The sequence below is a fragment of the Herpailurus yagouaroundi genome, unplaced genomic scaffold (assembly GCF_014898765.1).
Source record: "Herpailurus yagouaroundi ecotype Mexico unplaced genomic scaffold, PumYag 253, whole genome shotgun sequence".
Classification (NCBI taxonomy): domain Eukaryota; kingdom Metazoa; phylum Chordata; class Mammalia; order Carnivora; family Felidae; genus Herpailurus; species Herpailurus yagouaroundi.
In genome coordinates, this window is record NW_024412470.1 from 603,582 (window position 1) to 624,104 (window position 20,523).

The window sequence follows — 20,523 nt, forward strand, 5'->3', positions numbered from 1 at the left end:
CCCAAGTGGTAGTTCTAAGATAAATGCCCATGCTCTGAAGTGATACATCTTCAGCAAATTAGGCTGCCCAGCATTTCCATACCACAGAGGAAAGTTAATTTGCATTTGATTCAAAGGAAGATTACAACATTAATGGACAAGAAAAAAAATAGCGCTAATATGACCACAAAATAGAGCCTCTGCAAAAAGGTGCTAATTGAGAAGCACAGAACATTTTTAAGACCATTTGAGAGTGGATTAAAAAAAATACAGTAAGTGAACATGATTAATTTTAATTGCAATTTACTACATACAGGCAGCACCCCCATATGGTGAATATTCTCCTGATCACTATATAAAACATGCAGTTATATAGATCAGTATCACTCAAAGCATCTGAGACAGAATCTTTGGGAATAGGGTCATAAAATCTGCATTTTTAATAACCTTTCCAGGAGATTCCGATGTATCTTGAATAGTAATAATAATAACAGCTAATTTTATTGAGTTCTTACTATGTTCCAGCTACTATACTTCAATATTTTACCAGTGGCTTCAGAACCACTGATATGTATGATACTGCAATGATAAAAATTTAGTATTACCCATAAATAAAATATCTTTCAGTATCAGAGACTTAGTCATAGTGCAGATTAAATTATCCCCTTTGGGTTTTTATGTTGATGTGTTAAGTTTCTATCATGATCTTCTTACAATTCCAGTTAAAATTTGGCTAACGCCATGTCTCTATGCCCATCATAGTAGTGGGTTTTTGTGTACTTTGAAAGTATAAAGCCACAGATGCAGGGGATTTGTTTCCTAGATGTAAGTAGGATCAAGTAATCTGGCTCATCTAAAGGGTTTTCAAGCTCTTTCTAACCTCAGAAACCTGAAAACCAGGAGAAGCCCTTATATGAATGTAATATTTTTAGCTGCTGTTACATCTTAAGTGCCTGGAAAATGTCATTACTGTCTTACACCCCAGATATTCATTAACTCCTTACTAGTACCCTTCTAAAAGTCTCCTTAGAGCTTGCCATATATTTTCTATTCAAAGGCATTTAAATCTTTATGTACTTACCAAATAGGCAAAGACTGCTTCATGGAAACTTTAACCATTCACAGTACATAGATTTTGAAATATGTAGAGAACATTTTCTACATGGGAGCATGCTTAGTCACAAACTAGAAGTTTCTGTGCTTTCCCCAATTTATAGCAAAGGAATAGTGGCCAATGACCATAAAAGGGAATCCTTGATTATAATAAGGAGAGTGGATTTTGACACCAGGCTGGCCTGAGACAGAAAGGCTTGCTATCTGCTTACTAACCATGTGACCTTGGGCAAGTTACTTTGTTCTTTAGTTTCCTCATCTGTAAAACGGGGGTATAAATAATAGTACCTAAGTCATGGGCTTGTTAGGAAGAGATGGCCCACTTAGTTTCATGTAAAGCTTTCAGAACCATGCCTAGCACACAGAATGCACTCAGCTACTGGTAGCCTTTTTTGTATTAAAAATTTCTCTGATTATGTTCAAATTCCTTTTATGAGTTAAATGCTTGCTTTAGTTATAAGTCATGCACTCATGCACTTTTTCTTTCATTCAGGTAATTAATAATAAATGAAATATATATTTTTCACCAGCATGTTTAAAATTCAACTAAACCTACCCTTTCATGTGCTTTGCTATGGGGGAGCTCCATGGAAATGCACAGAGACAATTAGCAGTTATGTCAGAAAAAAACCCCAGTAAAATTTAATGCCATTTTTCTTAGCTGTGCCCACCAACCTAGTTTATTTTTTTAATCTATGAATACAGATAATGGTCAGTATTTGAAAGAACCAGAGCCTCATGCGTTTTCTTTGAAAACACATGAGGAAATATATATATAAATTATAATTGTATATGTTAAAGACAAGTTAGAATAAATATATTGATTATAAATAGGTATGAGGGCACACTCTTAAGGGCAACATACAAAACTATCTGAAAAACACGTTCTGTGATTTTAAAATTTTTTTTAGGTTTAATTTATTTTGAGAGAGAGCACGTATGTGAGTGGGAGAGAGGCAGAGAGAGAGGGAAAGAGAGAATCCCAAGCAGGCTCCGTGCTATCAGCGCAGAGCCTGACGCAGGGCTCTATCCCACCAACTGTGAGATCATGACCTGAGCCAAAATCAAAAGTCAAACATTTAGCCAACTGAGCCATGCGGGTACCACTGTGATTTTTTTTTTTTAAGCTTAAAATTCTTCAAAAAAGGGATGGGTAGGCATTGCTCTCAGCCTGATTCTGTTGTTGTATCTTAAAACATGAACTCACCAAAACCTGCTGTATTTATTTGGGAATTCTTTCAGATGGACTTTACCTTGTTCCAGACTCAGGTATTTAAAAGAGTCGTGCAGCTCCTGTGGGGTTCCTCCCACATAGACCAGGGAATTCACCATCAGTGGCTGGGCTCTGGACTGTGATGCACGCTCCCTCAGTTCATTCATGCTTGCTGTTAAGATGGAACCTTTCTTTTTAATAATCACTTTATTCCACTTCCCATCACAATAGGACAGTCCCAGCCATAGATCCACTTGTGTAAAGGTAAGACTGGTATTTAACCGGAAGCTCAATATTCCACTCTTCAGTTCCATCTGTATTTCACATTAAAAAAGAAAATAGGCATATAAAAAGATTGCAGAATGGCAGTTTGGGAGAGAGCAGAAGGTCAATTTCTTGTAGAAAAGCAACAAATTTCCCTGAAAGCACTCTATAAAAATGTTCCACTTTATTCTAAGCAGGACTGGAGTAACATATAATAGAGTACTCTGCAAGCTTATAATTGATGTGAAGATTGTTGTATTAAGTCAAATTCATACCCATTAATGATCATACAATGTGATATGATACTATGTAGGCAAAAACTTTTATTATTATTATTGTTTGGTGCAACATAGGTAAAAGATTCAACCCTAGCATTAAGTAACTGAATGACTGAAGAGAATAGTTTGAACTATGACACTATTTTCACTTGAGTTTTTAGAAAATGAGAAAATACTACTTCATATATCAACTTAATTTGGGGGGAAAATATGACAAGACAATAAGAAAATGAAATGTCAAGCCTGATTAAGCTTATTTTAACTGGTTGGTGAACTCAATTTCAAATTTGTAAGATGGATTTTTATTCAATATTTCATTTTTATTATTCTAAATCTCTAACTAACATAATTGCTTCTATGTGTATTCTTTTAGATGAGGTGCCATTTTCTAATATGAATACATTTTACCCAAATTTTCATGGTAAAGGAAATGCCTCCATATGTTTTCCTTCAAAATGTTACATGACAATTATTTTATCTACTATGTTTTTATTTTGTTAGAACTCCCATCAGCAAAAATAGGATACTTAAAAATTTGAGATCAATCATGTCAAATGAAATTCAGTAATTCCAGATAAAAATTACTTTTTCTATGTAAATTCATCTTTGTGAAGTACATTGGATAAGCAGTCATTTATCCATTCATTCAATAAATATTGAGTCCCCCACCATGTTCTATGAACCTGTTCCCAAGAATCACATTTTCCAATAGCAAACATCTGGGGTAATACTATAACCAAGAGAAGAATAGGGTACAATGACAGCAAAGAAAGGATATACATTTTGTTCCTTGGGAACTGGAAAAAGTTTAAATTAATATTTTTGGAAGTATGTAAGATTCATGGAGAATCCTTCAACACAGGGAGATTAACATGTTCAATGGCATGAGGACATGTATGAGCTCATTAGGTTTAGAAAAAAAGACTAAGTTAGGTAATACAAAAGATACACAGATGGGGGGAGGGGGGCATGGGTTAGAAAGAGTCTTGCCAGATATGTAGAAACAAGGTTTTGGAGGATTTTGAGTCATATGGAAAAATATTCATCTTTCTCTTGTCTGCCTGCCTCCAAAAGGCTATATTCTTTCCACTATTATCTTGTGCTAAAAGTCTACCCTTTAGGTCACAGGAAGTTCATACTGGAAATGAAAGCTAGACTGGAATTGGAGAAACCTATTAGAGAATCACTACAGTGGTGAGAAAAATGACAAGAACCATTGAAATAAAGATAACAATGGTGAAGACAGTATTTTTAAAAGCAACTCAGCTTTTTAAGTCTCAGCAGGACATGGCAAACAGCTGAATGTGTTAAATGAATAAAGAGTAAGTCAAAGATATCCATGCTCTTTCTTGTTTGGGTATATTTTACCACCATCACAATATGGAAAGAAATAGAAAGAAAGACTTGGTATTATCATTGTCAGTGAGGAATGAGGTCAATTTTGAACACACTGAGTTTGAAATGTCTATAAAACATTCAGAAGAAACTTTCTTTGAGGCAGTTGAACATAAAGATAGGCCAGTAAAATAGACAAGGTTTATGAAAGGATAAGTGAGATCATCCAGTTAGTATCAAAGCAAGAGTCCTCAGCAAGACCAACATTTCAAGGGGAAGGCAGAGTAGATGTAATTCTATAAGTCAACAACAATCTTCTTGGAGAAGCCAAGGATTTAATGAAAATCAAGAGCAGCTAGTATTTTGGAAAGTCGGTAGGGAAGAATATTTTAAGAAAAAAAAAAAAGATGACAGTGGAAGATCAAGTAAATAAAGACTGAAAAATTATCTCATAGACTAGAAAATGCAGGGGTCACTGGCAAGTTTGAAAACTCTGCAGTGGAATGTGGTAGGGCTAGGAACCATATTTACAGTAGTTTGAGGACTAAGGTGTGATATAAAAATAAGTGGAAATAACCAGAGTAGTTGCTTTCAATGCAATAGACTCTGAAGGGAAGGGAAATACAACAGAGGAGTTTTCCAAGTCAAAAGGAAAAATACTTAAGATAAATGAGGCTCAACCATTTTATATATAGAGGGAGAAGAGCCAATGTGGAAGGAACACTGGAACTTAACAAAAGAGAAGATTTGTAGCACAAGCTCTTGCAGGAGAAGGGATAGAATCTAGAGTAAAGGTAGAAATATTAACTTTGGTTGGAATCATAGTAATTATATATTTGTCCTCCTGAGTCAGGAGAGAGTGAAACCCAGACTTGGCTCATAAAAACAAAAGTTGTAGGTTGAAAATTTGGAAGATGAGGAGATTATGTTTCTTTCCATTATAAGAATGAGACTATCTGAAGACATTCAGGTTGTGGTGTTTTCCAGTCCTGACATTCTTTTTCTTTCATGTTCTACATTTAATCTATGAGCAAATCCTATAAACAATAACTAGTGTCGAATGAAAGAATTAGGACCCTCAAAACTCAGTGTGTCACCAGTCTTCATACCTGTATTAGTTCTCCTGTGGTGTTCAGTAAACTGGCTATTGAAACTGAAGAGCTAGGGGGCTAAACTGATAGACTCAGAGTTGTGGAATTGAAGACACAAGTTGCGGGTGTTGTCAGAAAAAATGGTTGAAAAACTGCATTATGGTGTCTAAGGAACAGAGCACGCAAGTTAAACAGAAAGTGGTCTAATAGCCAATGGTCTCAATGTCTTCGTGAACTCAATAAGAGAGAACGAGAGCTCAAAGAGTAGAAATGTTATATTTTGAGATTTAAGAGTTTAGCAGTAAAAACTTTCTGAGTTAATCAAGTTCCCCAGATAGCCATGTATGTTGAAGCTACTTAGGGTAACAGGAAAAAATCTTATTGAGGAATAAACTGTGAGAAGCCTAGGTTCTCAGATACAGAGGAGAAGAATGTGAGTTCTGTGAATGTCTGCTTCCTTTATAGCTGTATTGGAAGTGCTAAAAGAAAGCCTAACACAGAGCAGACACTCAATATATATTGGCCTAAATGTTTTGATTAAGATTTATTTCATTAAAGCTTAAAATTAACATTATTCAATAAGGTGGGGATTCATTATATTTCCAAAGTCAGTGAACGGAGGAAGATGGAGGGCTGGATGTGGGTATACCAGGATGTGTGAGCCTCCAAGAGAGGCAAGTGCTCCTTGAGAGGAAAGGCCAAATGATAAACACCTCTGCATTCTCTCCAAGATTTATGCACAGATAGATGTTTAAGGAATGCTTAGAGTCACCATAACATGAATTCATTCACATGTTCAGTCACTCATTCATCCAATAATATTTATCAAATACTTAATAATTGCAAGAGTTAGGCTGAAGGGGCACCTGCGTGGCTCAGTTGGTTAAGCATCTGACTTCGGCTCAGCTCATGATCTCACAGTTCGTGAGTTTGAGCCCCTCATCGGGCTCTGTGCTGACAGCTCAGAGCCTAGAGCCTGCTTCAGATTCTGTGTCTCCCTCTCTTTCTGCCCTTTCTCAACTTATGCTCTGTCTCTTTCTCAAAAATAAACATTAAAAAAAATTAAAAAATTAAAAAAGAAACGAAAAAAAAAAAAGAGTTAGGCACTGAAGATAGAACTGTAAAGAAGACACAAAATTCCTGTGTTAAGAAAGATTACACTTCAGGGGTGCCTAGGTGGCTCAGTCGGTTAAGCATCCAACTTCGGTCCACGTCATGATCTCACGGTTCCTGGGTTTGAGCCCCAAGTCGGGCTCTGTGCTGACACCTCAGAGCCTGAAGCCTGCTTTGGATTCTGTGTCTCCCTCTCTCTCTGCCTTTCCCTAGCTCATGCTCGCACTCTCTCTGTCAAAAATAAACTTTAAGATAAAAATAAATAAAAAATTTAAAAAATTTAAATAAGATGAAATTATAACAAATTCTATGAAGGGATGTATTTCCACTTACCTGGGCAGCAAATTTGACATAATATAATCTAGGAATGAACAAAATCAATGAACTGAAAACATCCTAGAATCATAAAATCACCAACACATGTGTTTTACTACTTATTTGCCTAGATATGAGCAATGAGATTAAGGTGTTCATAATTTTCCCCTGAGTCTATGTAAGTTCTTTGAAATAACTTTTTAAAAACTTACATTTTAATACCATACTTATTTTTTAAAACTTTTTTTTTAATGTTTATTTATTTTTGAGAGACAGAGACAGAGCATGAGCAGGCAAGGGGCAGAGAGAGAGGGACACACAGAATCTGAAGCAGGCTCCAGGCTCTGAGCTGTCAGCACAGAGCCCGATGCGGGGCTCAAACTCATGAACCACGAGATCATGACCTGAGCTGAAGTCGGCCGCTTAACTGACTGAGCCACCCAGGTGCCCCCATAACATACTTATTTTTGACAATGATATCTGACTGTCTGATTAAAGGCAAATAAAAGTAATCACACTTGCTGACTGTACTTAGAAAAATGTATGAAAATGTTCATAGCAGCCCGTTTGCCAAAGCAAAAACACAGAAACAACCAGTATGTCATTGACAGAAGAGCTAAATTACACAGTCATGAAAATATATACCTATATGGAGAACATGAGTGACTCAGGAATAATGTCGAGTGCAAAAAACAATTGCCTCAAGGTAGAGTATAATGCAACTCTTATAAATGTCAAAAACAAGAATTTTCAGGCATTCATACATTTTGTTGAAACTGCAGCTACATGCAAGGGGATAATAAACTCAAAATTCTAATTACATATTACCTCCAGAGGGGGATAGGAAAATGGGATAGGAGAGACCCTATAAGTAAATGTAAAAAATGGTATTTTAATTCTTGCATTGGGTGGTAGGTTCATGTTTACTGTACTTTTATACTTTGTGTGTGTGAGTGTGTAATATGAAGCATTTATTGTATGTAGTTTTTAACACCATTATATAAGAAATGACAAAGGACATAATATTTTTCATATTTTGGGAAACTAAGTGGGATTTTCATAATTCCTCATAACTACTCTGCTTTGCTAAAATTACAAGTTTCACAGTAATAATTGTCATTTAAAATAAATCACGATCTTAGAGCACAAAATGTTTCACAGGACTCCAAAACTAAAAATGACTTGAGGGAGGAAAACAAAAATGAATTTCAAGAGAAACCCCAATTTAGCAAAATATTAACACATGCCTTATTTGTCTCAAAGTTATATCTGATATTTTTAAGTAAATTTAACTAAATTTATACACATACAGCAAGAAAATCAGGTCCATCTTTGTTGTAAACAAAAAGAAGCAACCCATTCAATTGGTCAGTTCTGAACTTCAAGGAAATCTCAAAATCCATTCCACCATGAAACATGTGCGATTGAAGTTCCAGAAACCCTTTAAAGAAAAGAATATGTACATATCAGTGTGTATAAAGTAATAGCGCCAGCGTTATGAAGGTGTAACAAAGACTAGGACGAATACTGTCATTGAGTAAGTCTCTCGCAAAAGAAGATGCAAATCAATGTTGAGAAATCCCCCTTGTACTTGTACAGAAGTAGCAGAATGAACTTGATATACATTTTAGGAGGAAGCAATTTACTCTCTAAATCATGGATATAATTAAGACTATTATTGTTTTGTATCAGAATTCACAATAAGAAATTGCATTGACTAAGAGAAATTCAGAATAATGACAGTGTTGAGAAAAGAGCAACAGAAAAGTGCACAGACTGGGATATTATTCATCTTTCTATCCTGAAGGTGGTTTAAGCAACTGAATAAGTAACCAGCTTAGTTATAAACATAGGAGGCAGAGGTGGGCTTTTATCTGAAGTACTATCCACCAGGCCACTATATTCCCTTCCACCCCCTTACTCTGGGTGACGGCCAGGCAGAGACTGGGCTGGGGAGGTACGCCAGGTACACTGCTCCTCGCTTCTGCAGCAGCCTCTCGAGCAATGGCAAGGATGGCCGTGACATCCTCCAGCTCCTCCTCACTAACCTACGCACCCCATTACATAGCTGACATTTTGCTCTCGAGAATATGGTCCATCTATACCATGGGATAAATAGATATTTGTGGATTCACCCGGTAAACATAACACTTCCAAAACATCTTTCCAAGTAAAACTGCATTCTAAGTAAAACATCTGACATACCAAAAGATATTTTTGATAATACCAAATATAAACCAAGAATTGCCATGGGTAACAGAGATCTGACACACGAATATATGTCCATGAGTCTTACAACTTATATTACATATTCAGACTTGGAGGAGATGTTTATGTGTATCATGGCATAACTAGTTATTTCTGTGACACTAGGTTCATAAGAAGTCAATGTAATCGGACAGGAGGGATTAAATTGTGCAAAGGATAGAAACTAGCTGCTAAGCAACCGCTGGTGTCTCTTTCGGAACCTTACCTGTTCCTAGGAACTGGGCTCCCTCCTGTAGTGACGTGGGACATCCCTCCCAGCTGTTATACACGTTGACTTGCTCTTCAGCACTCTGCCAAATCAGAGGCTCCCAAATAGCAAAGGGATTATAATTCTTCATAAAATACATATCCTTGACACAGCCCACAAAACCTTTACGGATTATGTCTATAGGGGTCGAGAGATATCAATAAATATGTATTTTGGAAACATTCTTTCAAAGCAATTAATTTTATGTGTAATTCACATAAAAGAAACAGGCAATAGCTCTCACTACCTATTTACTGCAAACCTCTTCATGATTCATGTAAACACCACACCATTACCTATGCTGAGTGGTAACAGTTATAATGTCAGATCCACTGTTTCCAAAGAAATAGATGTTTATGTAGAAATTGTGGTTTTATAGGAGTAGCCAGAATATTGCCTTTTGAACTAACAAGAAGATTTCATCTGCCACTAGTCTTAAAAATAAAAGTGTTGTAACAAGTTTTTGTTTTTTTTTATTTTTTTTTATGTTTATTCATTTTTGAAAGACAGAGAGAGACAGAGCACAAGCAGGGGTGGCGTGGTGAGAAAGGGGGACACAGAATCTAAAGCAGGCTCCAGGCTCCGAGCTGTCAGCACCAGGGCCCGACGCGGGGCTTGAACTCACGAACCACGAGATCACGACCTGAGCCGAAGTCGGATGCTCAACCGACTGAGCCACCCAGGCGCCCCAACAAGTTTTAAAAGTAAGATTTGAAGGAAGTGTTTCTATTAATCTAATCTCGTTTGTATTTTAGTTCTTTCATCATTATGAACCAGTCTATTACACAAGTAGGTCAATAATTTGATTTCATATTTAGGAATATAATATTGACCTTAATTTTAGAATGCGCCGGACCAAGCAAAGGTAGGGTTTATGAACATAGCAAATAACTGGTAATAGGAGTTGGGAAAGAAATGAAGTGAAATGAGAGAATTAGAACTAGAGAGCAAGAAAAACCTAGAGAAGAGGAGGCAGCGTCGCAGCTAAGGTCACACTGCATCCAGTGATGTCCATACTGATCAACACAAAGCTTCAATCTCGGCTTTTGAGTTTATGACTTGATTCTAGGGAAGGTATTCACCAGCAATCAAAGTTCTACAAGGTCAATGTATATGCACAAGGTCAGATTATTTATTTATTTATAATGGAGATATGTCCTCTACAGGAAGGGTACTTGGAGTCAGGTATGCTCTCTTCCCAGTGCCTGTTTGTACCATAGCCAGGACATGTGCTGGATGGACAAAGAACTGGGGCAAAGATTGAGAGCTCGCTCTCTCTCTCTCTCCCTCTCTCTCCCTCTCTCTCTTTTTCTCTAGTGGGTGTGTGTGTATGAATGTTTTTGAGAGACTTCTCTCTCTACCCGTCTAAAGTAGTCCAATAAAAACCCTCTCTATTCTAGAGATATCTGAGGAGGCAACTACATTCAGTCTTGGGTATTTAAATATATCCCTCTCCAAATTTCACTGAAAACATTTTATTCCTTTTGATCTTCTTCACTGTTATTCCTTGAAGACCCCTACCCATGAACAATTTATATTTATTTAGGTTCTAGCTCATGTGTAATATTTAAGTAGTTACATTTTACTTCCTAGGAGAGACTGAGGTGATACCCTATATGCCCTTCAATGCAGACATGGGAAAACTACCCTAAAATCTTAGCAATGCGTTTGGAAGGATATTTTTTTTCTTTCTGCCTAAGGTTAATTCTGTCCATGGTAGTTTTTATTGGTTTCATTTTGAATCTGTTTTTGTTCTCTCATTCCAAAAATACAGGAATTATTTTATGTCTTACAGTACTTATGGCATTTGCTTGACATTATACATTTATATATTTGTACTCTCTATTGTGGCAAAGACCACATTTTGTTCATCTGTGGATATCTAAGGTCTGGTTTAGAGCTGATCACATGCTCAATACTCAGGGAAGTTTATTTACACTGTTTAGAGTATAAATCAAGCCCATAGTTTCCTATTTCTGTGTTGCTTCAGATTAAAATCTAAAAATATTGACACATAATCCTAAAACAACATTTATTTTTTTAAGTTTATTTATTTATTTTGAGAGAGGGAGAGAGAGTAAGCATGTGCAGGGGAGGAGGAGAGACAGAGAGAGGGAGAGAAAGAATCCTAAGCAGGCTCTGCACTGTCAGCTCAGAGCCCAATGCGGGGCTTGATCTCATGAACCATGAGATCATGACCTAAGCCAAAATCAAGAGTTGGATGCTTAACTAACCGAGCCACCCAGGTGCCCCTAAAATAACATGTTTTTGACTGAAATTAGTATCATTCACTTCAAAAGTTTAATATACTTTTTAATAAACTCTTTTTATATATCAGGGGCTGGCACGAAGTATTTAAATGCAAGTAATACATGGTTCCTTTAGAAAAAAGGAAACCTAAGGGACATTTTTATCTTGATACAGGAATAGCATGAGATAAAATATAATACTATTATTCATACCTTATAATAATGTATTCATACTTGATCCTGTTGTAAATTTTGGTGACAACATATAAATCCTAAAGAGGAAACTCACCAGGATCCTTCCTGAGGACAGTATAACCCTGTGGAAGCCCTCCCACAAACACTCCTGTGTTCCCTCCGATAATAGTGCTCCCATTCGGTGTGGCTGAGGAACCTATGGAAAAGGAGATGAGAATTTCAACTTCCCCAGAATAATCTGGGTTCTGTTCAGTTAACAAATGATTAAACCCTTCACTGAGCTTCTGGATACCACTCTTTCTTGGTTCTCCTCTTTGTTGGCTTTCTTCAATGGTTCTTCCTCACTGTCCCAACATCTTGATGCTGGAGGGACCAGGTCTCCTGCCTTCTCAGATCTCTTTCTCTCCCCACATACATGGGTATACTAAGTCCTCTAGATGACTTGGAGTGCTTGGCACCTATGTGAACCACCAGCCCCAAAGACCAGAGGAGGCCTGGGTCCCCAACTATGTTGTGTTCACAGCACACATCTGTTATGATTTCTAACTCCATTCTTCCTTTGAAGGAGATGTGTTTTTTTTGTTTCCTCAGACTCAGAGCCCAAACCACTCTAATTAGCCTTACTTCCATGTGGTCCCTTGGTAAGTGCATGCCATCCTCAGCTGACAATTCCCAATGTGTATCTTTAGTCTGGAACTCTTCCCTGAACTCAGACTTGTACCCAGAAGTCTACCTGATATTTCCACTTGGATGCCTCATAGATACCTAAGACTGACCATGTTAACACTGAACATCTCTCTCTATATCAGCTTCCCCCATGATCCTGTCAACCTTAGTTATGGCAGCTACATTCTTCCAGTTGCCCAGACCCCAAACTTAGCAGTCATGTTCTACATTAGGGACTAGCAAACTCATTATGTAAAAGGCCAGATAGTATATAATTTAGGCTTTGTAGACCAGGCACCTTTAAGTGGTCACAGGAAATACAAAACAAATGGGTAAAGTTGTGCTCCAATAAAACTTTATAAAATAATGATGAGCAAGATATGGCCCACAAGGGGCTTGTCAATCCTGCTCTACTGGAATCAAATCCTTTTTTTTTTTTTTTAAGTAGGCTTTATACTCAGCACAGAGCCCAATGTAGGGCTTGAACTCACAACCTCAAGATCAAGACTCGAGCTGAGATCAAGAGTCAAATGCTTGACCCACTGAGCCACCCACGCACCTCTTGAATCTAATCCTTTTAATTTAACATTTACAATATACCCAGATTTCCCATTATATCCACAATTTTACTTCTTTGGTTCAAGAAACCATTTTTTTATTGCCTGAATTATTTTATAATTATTACAGAAGTTTGTTAACTGCTCTCCATGTTTCCACCCTTGTTCTCTTTAAAATTCATTTCAAAAGAGCAGCCAAAGTGTTCTTTTTAAAGAAAGAAGTCATAACATGTCACTCCTTTCTTGAAATTCTCCAATGGCTTCCCTTTTTCCAAGTAAAAGTCCAGAAAACCCTATGTAAAAAGCCCTAATGCCTCCCTGATTGCAGCCTATTATTAGCCCCTTCACCCACTCTTTCTCATAGTGACCTCCTTGTTGGTCCTTAACATGCCATACATATGTTCCTACCTCAGGGCCCTGGCACCTACTATTCTGTTGGCTTGAAACATTCTTTTCCTGGATATTTTCCTGGCTTATCCACCTATTCTCTTTAGGTCTCTGTTCAAATGTCACCTTACCAAAGAAGACTTCTCTAACAGTCTTTTATGAAATCAAAACATTCCCCTCTCCAATACATGCATGCGTGCACACACACACTTTCTCTTTTATCTTGCTTTATTATTCTCAGAATATACACTACCTGATACTTGTTCAATATTTATTCTGTTTCCTGCCCCTCTTCCGCCTAAAATGTAAATTCTGCTCTTTGTAGCCAGTGTTTCTAGAGCAATCCCTGGGACACAGTAGGTGCTCATTACAATTCCATATTTCCTGAATAGATTAATAAAAGCCTGCATCATTATACAGGTACTGTAAGTGTTTTATAATTATCTAAGGATAGTAGATAGGGTAGGGTGGAAAGAATACTAAACTTAAAATTGCAAAGACCGGATAAGTAAGTGTTGAAAGAATGCTGCCTACCAGCTGTGCAAATTGGGAAAAGCTATTTACCTTTTCTGAGCCTCAGTTTCATCACTTCTAAAATGTATGTAATGACCGCTTTACTTTATTTGTCTTTTGCAGGTCAAAAATAAAATGAGAGAACATAAGTAAAAGCCCTTGCAAACTGTAAAGCATTGCAAAAGACAAAATTGCTACTGATGACTTTGCTCTTATTTTTGCTTTACTGAAACGGTGCGTAAAGGAGGAAATGGTTGCCAGACTTCATCATTTTGGGAGCACCCCAAAGGCAAATTCAACAGCAATTCAGGCAAAATGGAGAGGAAATAAACGTGAAAAAAGAGATGTAGAAATACAAGCAACAGAAAAGTATGGCAACGTTAGCATATCAACAGAACCGTTCATATATATAGCTCTTACCTGTATACTGCCCATCAAGTGTGATTTGGCCGAAAGCCTGATGCCTAATAGCAATTATTTCATGCCATTTGCCATCATTATATTGTTTACCACCATCATTAGTTGTAGAAACTTCCATTGAAGAGCCCTTAAGGAAACAAATGAGTGAATGAGTGGGTGAATGAATGTATATGTTTACAAACTCACATACATATATTTGTAGATTTGCTAAAAACCAGTTTATAAGCTCTGACATCCCCATGATGCAAGCATGCGTATATTTCAACAGAACTCAAAGTGAAAGTTGATGCCTGACATCATTCTGGATTTCCTGTGATGTCCTCCTAGAAACACTACTCAAATCTGAAAAGATCTTCTCTGTGGAATAAAAAATCTCTTAAAAGTACACTTGCATTTTGAGAACTTATATTCATTAGAAAGATAATGAATCTTCTACTCTAAAAGTTTAGCTCTTAAGAATTTTGGTAGAAATATGAAAAAAGAACTTAAAACTAATAAAACGCCATTGAATCTATATTGTGCTAAAGGTAGGGAAACATCTGGCAAAAAGTTTTTCTCTGGCAAAAACATTCACTATACTGCTAATAAGTAGAAGGAATGAGATTCATATAAAAATTAGCCAGTTATCAACACATTGAACATAAATGCATAATGCAGTTAAACTTAGTACTCATTGCCTTGTAATCTTAAATCTAGCATTGAAACTTATATCTAAGGTCATTCTATCATAGTTAAAAATGAGTTCCTAAGCAGTTAAGAGTAGGAAATGGCAGGAGTGCCTGGATGGCTCAGCCAGTTAAGCATCCGACTTCAGCTCAGGTCATCATCTCAGGGTTCATGATTCAAGCCCCATTTAGGGCTCTCTGCTGTTAGCACAGAGCCTACATCAGATCCTCTGCTGGGCGGCCCCCCCCCGTCCCGCCCCTGCTCTCTCTCTCTCTCTTAAAAAAATAAATAGGGGCATCTGTGTGGCTCAGTCAGTTAAGCGTCCGACTTCAACTTAGGTCATGACCTAGCAGTCTGTGAGTTCAAGCCCCTCGTCAGGCTCTGTGAAAACAGCTCAGAGCCTGGGGCCTGTTTCAGATTCTGTGTCTCCCTCTCTCCCTGCCCCTTCCCTGCTTGCTCTCTCTCACTCTCTGTCTCAAAAATAATAAACATTAAAAAAAAGTTAAGAGTACGAAATGGCAGATATCAAGAACAGAGATTAGCAGAAAGGAGGTAAGGGTAAGGAAACAGAAAGAAGTAGAAGAGAAACCTTCTATCTGAGTACTTCCTAGCCAAGTGGACACTTTTGGGCATATCGTGCTTAGTCCAGTGTTACTTTTTTTAGCGTTCATGAGCAAATAAGCCTAGGTAGAAGATATTTCAACTTTGTCACCATCATCAGTTACTACCACTACTATCAAAGAAAAAAACAACCAGAAAATTACTCCAAACCTTCTAAATGAAAATAAATTTCTTTCTTAATGAAGGTAATTTTCTTAGCAATAATTAACTTCAAATCCAATAAAAAATGTTTAAACCAAAATAGGACTGGGTAAAATATTACAAAATATTTTTTTAATTAGTTGGATGGAGTGCTTGGCCAAACTCCTATAATTTTGGAACACTGTTTTTCCAAAAGAGAAAAGTAATAATTATCTGATGTAATTGAAGATTTATATCACAAAAAGTGCAATGTGAGTCATACCATCTTAAGTAAAACATTTCTGTATGTATTTCCCTAAAATAGCTTCGGCAATGTAACATGTCCATTCTACATATTTAATTGGCTCCTGTCAGGCCTCATACAGCGCATGACAACATGTATGACATACAGAAATTCATATCACAAAAAAACAGCTTTTAATTTCCCATGAGTATGAGTGGGTTGTTTCTCATGTGGACAGTGTCCCAACTTTTATAGACAACTCGATCAGCTAGAAAGATGACCATTTGGTATATCTATTTTCTAGTCCTTGAATTTTTGTAGGCTGGCTTTCTTTATATCTCTTTCCTCTACATACTCTTTTATTTTCTTCAACCCTATTTCAACATTTTAATATTTTACAAACACACATTTCATTATCGTAGTTTAATAATTAAAACCAGAACTGGTGTCGTGCCCAATTAATGTGCCCTGGTAGCATGCCCATTAGTTTTTCCATTAGTGAATTCAACAATACTAATGGGATTACTAGCATGGGATGCTAATTGGGCGTGACATAAGAAACTGGCTTACTTCTTAGCATACCCTTGCTAATGATGAAATTAATGAGCATTTTATTAAATGCTGTCTCATCAAAGTGTACTTAGTTAGCGTTAAAATTGTTACAAACGATGCTGCATTCTAAAGATCAGGTGTCTGAGTAAGTGGTTCTTCATGTTATGTTTGGCAACAATTTGAAGCATTAACAGTTCTCTACATCAGAAATTACATTCACTGGAGACAAATTCGAGTACATAACATAGAGCTTCGGGATGCCAAATTTGCTTTATACTTGGAAGAACTTAGCATATTATTCTTTGGTGATCATTTGAAAATTATACTCCCCGACCAATGTTAAGAGAATAATTCTGTGATCGATCCTAGTATCATAGCATGCAGTTTATTCTTTCCATTTGGAAAACATTAGACATGTTAAATAAATGCCATTCACACTTGTTTGCAGCTTTCTTCTAAGTGAAATCAGAATGTTATGTGAATTTCTTAACATCACTGAACATAAAACATTTAAATGATTCCCACAAGTCATTATTGGCCAATAAAATATCATTTAATCAGGTATATACAAATAGAAATTAATAAAGTAAAGAATGGGAGATAATATCTGGTAGAGACTTAGCCAAAAAATACAGCAATTAAGAATCGGAGGAACTTTACTGTGAATCTTCACAATAATTCCAGGTGTTCGGTTCAAAATATGCGAACACATATCCAATTTTAAATATTATGAAGAATCTTTCCTCCTACCCCAAATACTTATTCACAGAATGCATTTGATCTTTGAAAGAAAAGCAAATAAGTTTTTACACCTATAGCCTCTCTGTAGGATTACACTGTTATATAAGGAATTCATGACTTAAGTTTATTAACATATTTCTAAAAACACACACAATAACTTCAAGTTGTTTTGAAACGATGTGCTAGACAGCAGTGACTTTAAGTTACTATAAAAGGCTCTTTTCACAATTCAAATTTAACTCTTTTGAATGGATTCAGGAAAGTAACTTAAAAATAATCATCACTTAAAGTCAAAGTTTCTAACAAACTGAGAAATTAAGACAAATAAGAACTAAATTGTTAAATAATCATTAAAGAGCTGGAAATTGTATCCTAGAAAATGGGTAATTTTCTTCAATTATAAGTATACTTTCCCATAGTTATTCAGTCAGTCAGTCAAACTGTCAACAGATATTTATTTATTGAGCATGTGCCACATTCTAAGGACTTAGCCACAGGGATATGTTTCAGGACAAAGCAGAAAGACTTTGCCTTCACCGGTCTGTACAGTCTGATACCAAAGATACATTAAGCAAGTAACTACTTGTCTGATGAGTACAATAAGGTGTTCATTAGATAATCTTATCTCATATAAAGACAAAGGACAGAGAACTAGCAAAATATAAATAATTTCAACATCAATGGGAAGCATATAAAACTCCTAACTTCTTTAAATCTGGGATACCTCTAACTTTCTACAGACAGCTGTATTCCATATTCTGTCCTAAAAACAGAACAAACAATGGAAGAACATTCAAGATTTTCCTCCATTCCTCTGGTTCAACAATTCTTGGTCTGAAAATGTGTAGAGCCTTCATTAAAAAGTTAGCAGGTATGTCTACTTAACCTGCATTAGAGTATAAATTCCTCAGTAGTGGGGAAGGATAGAGCCTCTGCTAGCTGGAGCTCACTGTTTCATACATAGATGGCGTCAGGTCCCAAGACCACTTAGTATAATATATCTGATTACACTTTCTCGAGTACATCCTAAGGTAATCCTGCTCAACCAATACCTTATTTTCTTTTTAATAAATTCATTGCCACTTTCCTGAAAATGCAGGCAACTTTTGCCTTATGGAGAGATACTATTATTTCAGATAAAAAAATCACTTGCCAGGCATCATTAAACCCTTCCATCCCCCTGTTCCTCCAACTTTTGGCCATGCCAATTTGATTAATACTTGGCTGGCACCTACCAACTTTTTTTACAGGTTAGGATTTGAGTATAGAGAGTAGGGACAGAGCAGCTGGAAAGGTAATGACAGCAATGAGTGCTCTAAGTAATTATCTGAGGGAGAAGGGGGAGGGACAGAAATTATTGGCAATGTCCTGTGAATGCTTCCCTGAACTCTGCTATTGTCTCTTACACTGGATTATCTGATTACTGAAAAGGCAATGACGACGATGAGACAGAGTTTTCTGGCAGCCATTCTCAGGATCATAATGACAATACTGTGGCTGAGTGGAGTTAACTCGTTTACCCTCCTGTTCTGCAGCATGTTAAGGTACCACATTCTTCCCGAAGGGAAACAACACTGTCCAAAGAGGTGGCAGTCGTGCTTCAGGTCTGGTGAAATCATTTTTGGATTAATTCTGCAAAGACTTTGCCCCACATGTTTGGAGTGCGTGTGTGTATAAGTGTGTGTGCCCGCATGTATGCGTATGGTACTGGATACCGGCGATGAACAACCTAGGCCAGTATCTGGTTGCAAATTTAGTTCTGGGATGTGCATGGTCATCTAGAATCACACAGACACAGGGATGGACATTCGTGAAGGACACGGCCAACTGTAAGTGCAAGGCAGCATGAAGCCACCATAGGACATCCCTCCGAGTACTGTTCCTTCCCTGCCCTCTCCAACTTGGGCAGAGACTCTGTTCTCCAACTGTGGGAGAAGAGGCCCAGATGAGCAACTGGAAGTAGTGAATGGCATGGCATTCATTTCTCCCCACTGTGCTCCAGTGCATAACTGTGTAACACAGTGCTGGGAGCACAAAAGTTGTGTAACCAAATGGCATTGAATGAAATAAAGTAAATCCAGTGCCAGCGTCATCACTAAATTATTGTGTGACCCTAGTTAAACCACTTCATCTAAAGCTGGGATGAAAACAATACCTACCTCAAGTGGCCACTTCAAGAATGAAGTCAGATAATTAATGTGAACCCACTTTGTATACTTTAAGAGCTCTATGACTAAGCGGTTATACAATTACGGTTTTTCTCTATCTGGCATCTTCTCAAATATTCCCGGATATTAATAGGTTGAGGAAAGAAACACAGAGCCAGATTTTTCTTTCTCATTGACATTCTTCTATTTTAGTGTACTGTTTTCCTTTCTTTTCATGATTTTTGTTGATTTTTACCATCTAGCATTTAGTCTCTCTTTTCACCTTGTTAATTTGGATGTTCTGGGAACATCTTCATTTTATCAATAATTAATGTCTTTTTCACAGCATTTAAAATAAAACATTTTTGCCTATCCATTTTATGAAAATAAGACACCAAGGCGATCTATTCCCCTACCGCCTTCTCCACTAGGTTGATACCTTTAGAAACTTTTAAATCACTCATCTTTCCCTCTCCTTCAACTTTCAAGAATTTTGGCACCAAACAACTATTAGAGGTGTATTTGTTTGTCCGCTTTGCCTTTGCCACGTGTCTCCTCTATTTCAAAGATTCTTTGGCAGTGTAAAACACATTTCTAGTCACACTGTCATCAAATATTTAAGCTGAACTTAGTATTGTCAGGTTTAATATTCACCACTGCTTTTCCTCTTTATAGTTCAGACTTTTTTTCTTTCCTTTTGGTTAGAAGCCAAAAGGTTTGATATATTTCCTTCCAATATGGCACATGGATGGTATTTTATCTGAGTCTCCGGGTATTTAACAAGCATTATTCTTTCATGTTAAAAAGCAGTATAATACTGGAGTTAAAAATCATGGTCTTTGGAGGTGGATTGCCAGGGTTTCAGTCCTGGCTTCATCACTGATTAGTTGGATGATGCCAGGGAAATTAATTTAACTGTGGCTCAGATTGTATTTTTAATTGTCAAGTGGGATTACGAGTATCCACATCAGAGTTGTGGTATTTAAATGTGTGTGTGCATGTGTGTGCGTGTGCGTGTGTGTGTGTGTGTGTACACATTGTGTGAACACTTACAGTAATGCCTGGCACATAGAGATCCTAGAGAAGCAATAGTTTTGCTTAATCTTGATTAAAACTTCATCAGTCCTTTCAATAAATTTATAATCCATTATTTATTAAAAGGATATCCTCTCCTACTTTATATTCCATTATTTTCTCTCATCCTTTGTATCCTTTTTATCGTACAGGTG

General features: G+C 36.9%; 1 protein-coding gene across 5 annotated transcripts in view; it reads right to left on the minus strand.

Annotated features, from left to right (window-relative positions):
* USH2A (usherin) overlaps positions 1 to 20,523 on the minus strand; it is a 751,068-nt gene that overhangs the window by 439,929 nt on the left and 290,616 nt on the right. For all 5 annotated transcript variants that reach the window (XM_040461001.1, XM_040461002.1, XM_040461003.1 and 2 more), the window contains exons 23-27: positions 14,204 to 14,330; positions 11,755 to 11,856; positions 9,175 to 9,354; positions 8,012 to 8,142; positions 2,346 to 2,619 (exon numbers count right to left, since the gene is read on the minus strand). In XM_040461001.1, the coding sequence (XP_040316935.1) occupies positions 2,346 to 2,619; positions 8,012 to 8,142; positions 9,175 to 9,354; positions 11,755 to 11,856; positions 14,204 to 14,330 (814 nt within the window). The remainder of the gene's footprint in view (positions 1 to 2,345; positions 2,620 to 8,011; positions 8,143 to 9,174; positions 9,355 to 11,754; positions 11,857 to 14,203; positions 14,331 to 20,523) is intronic.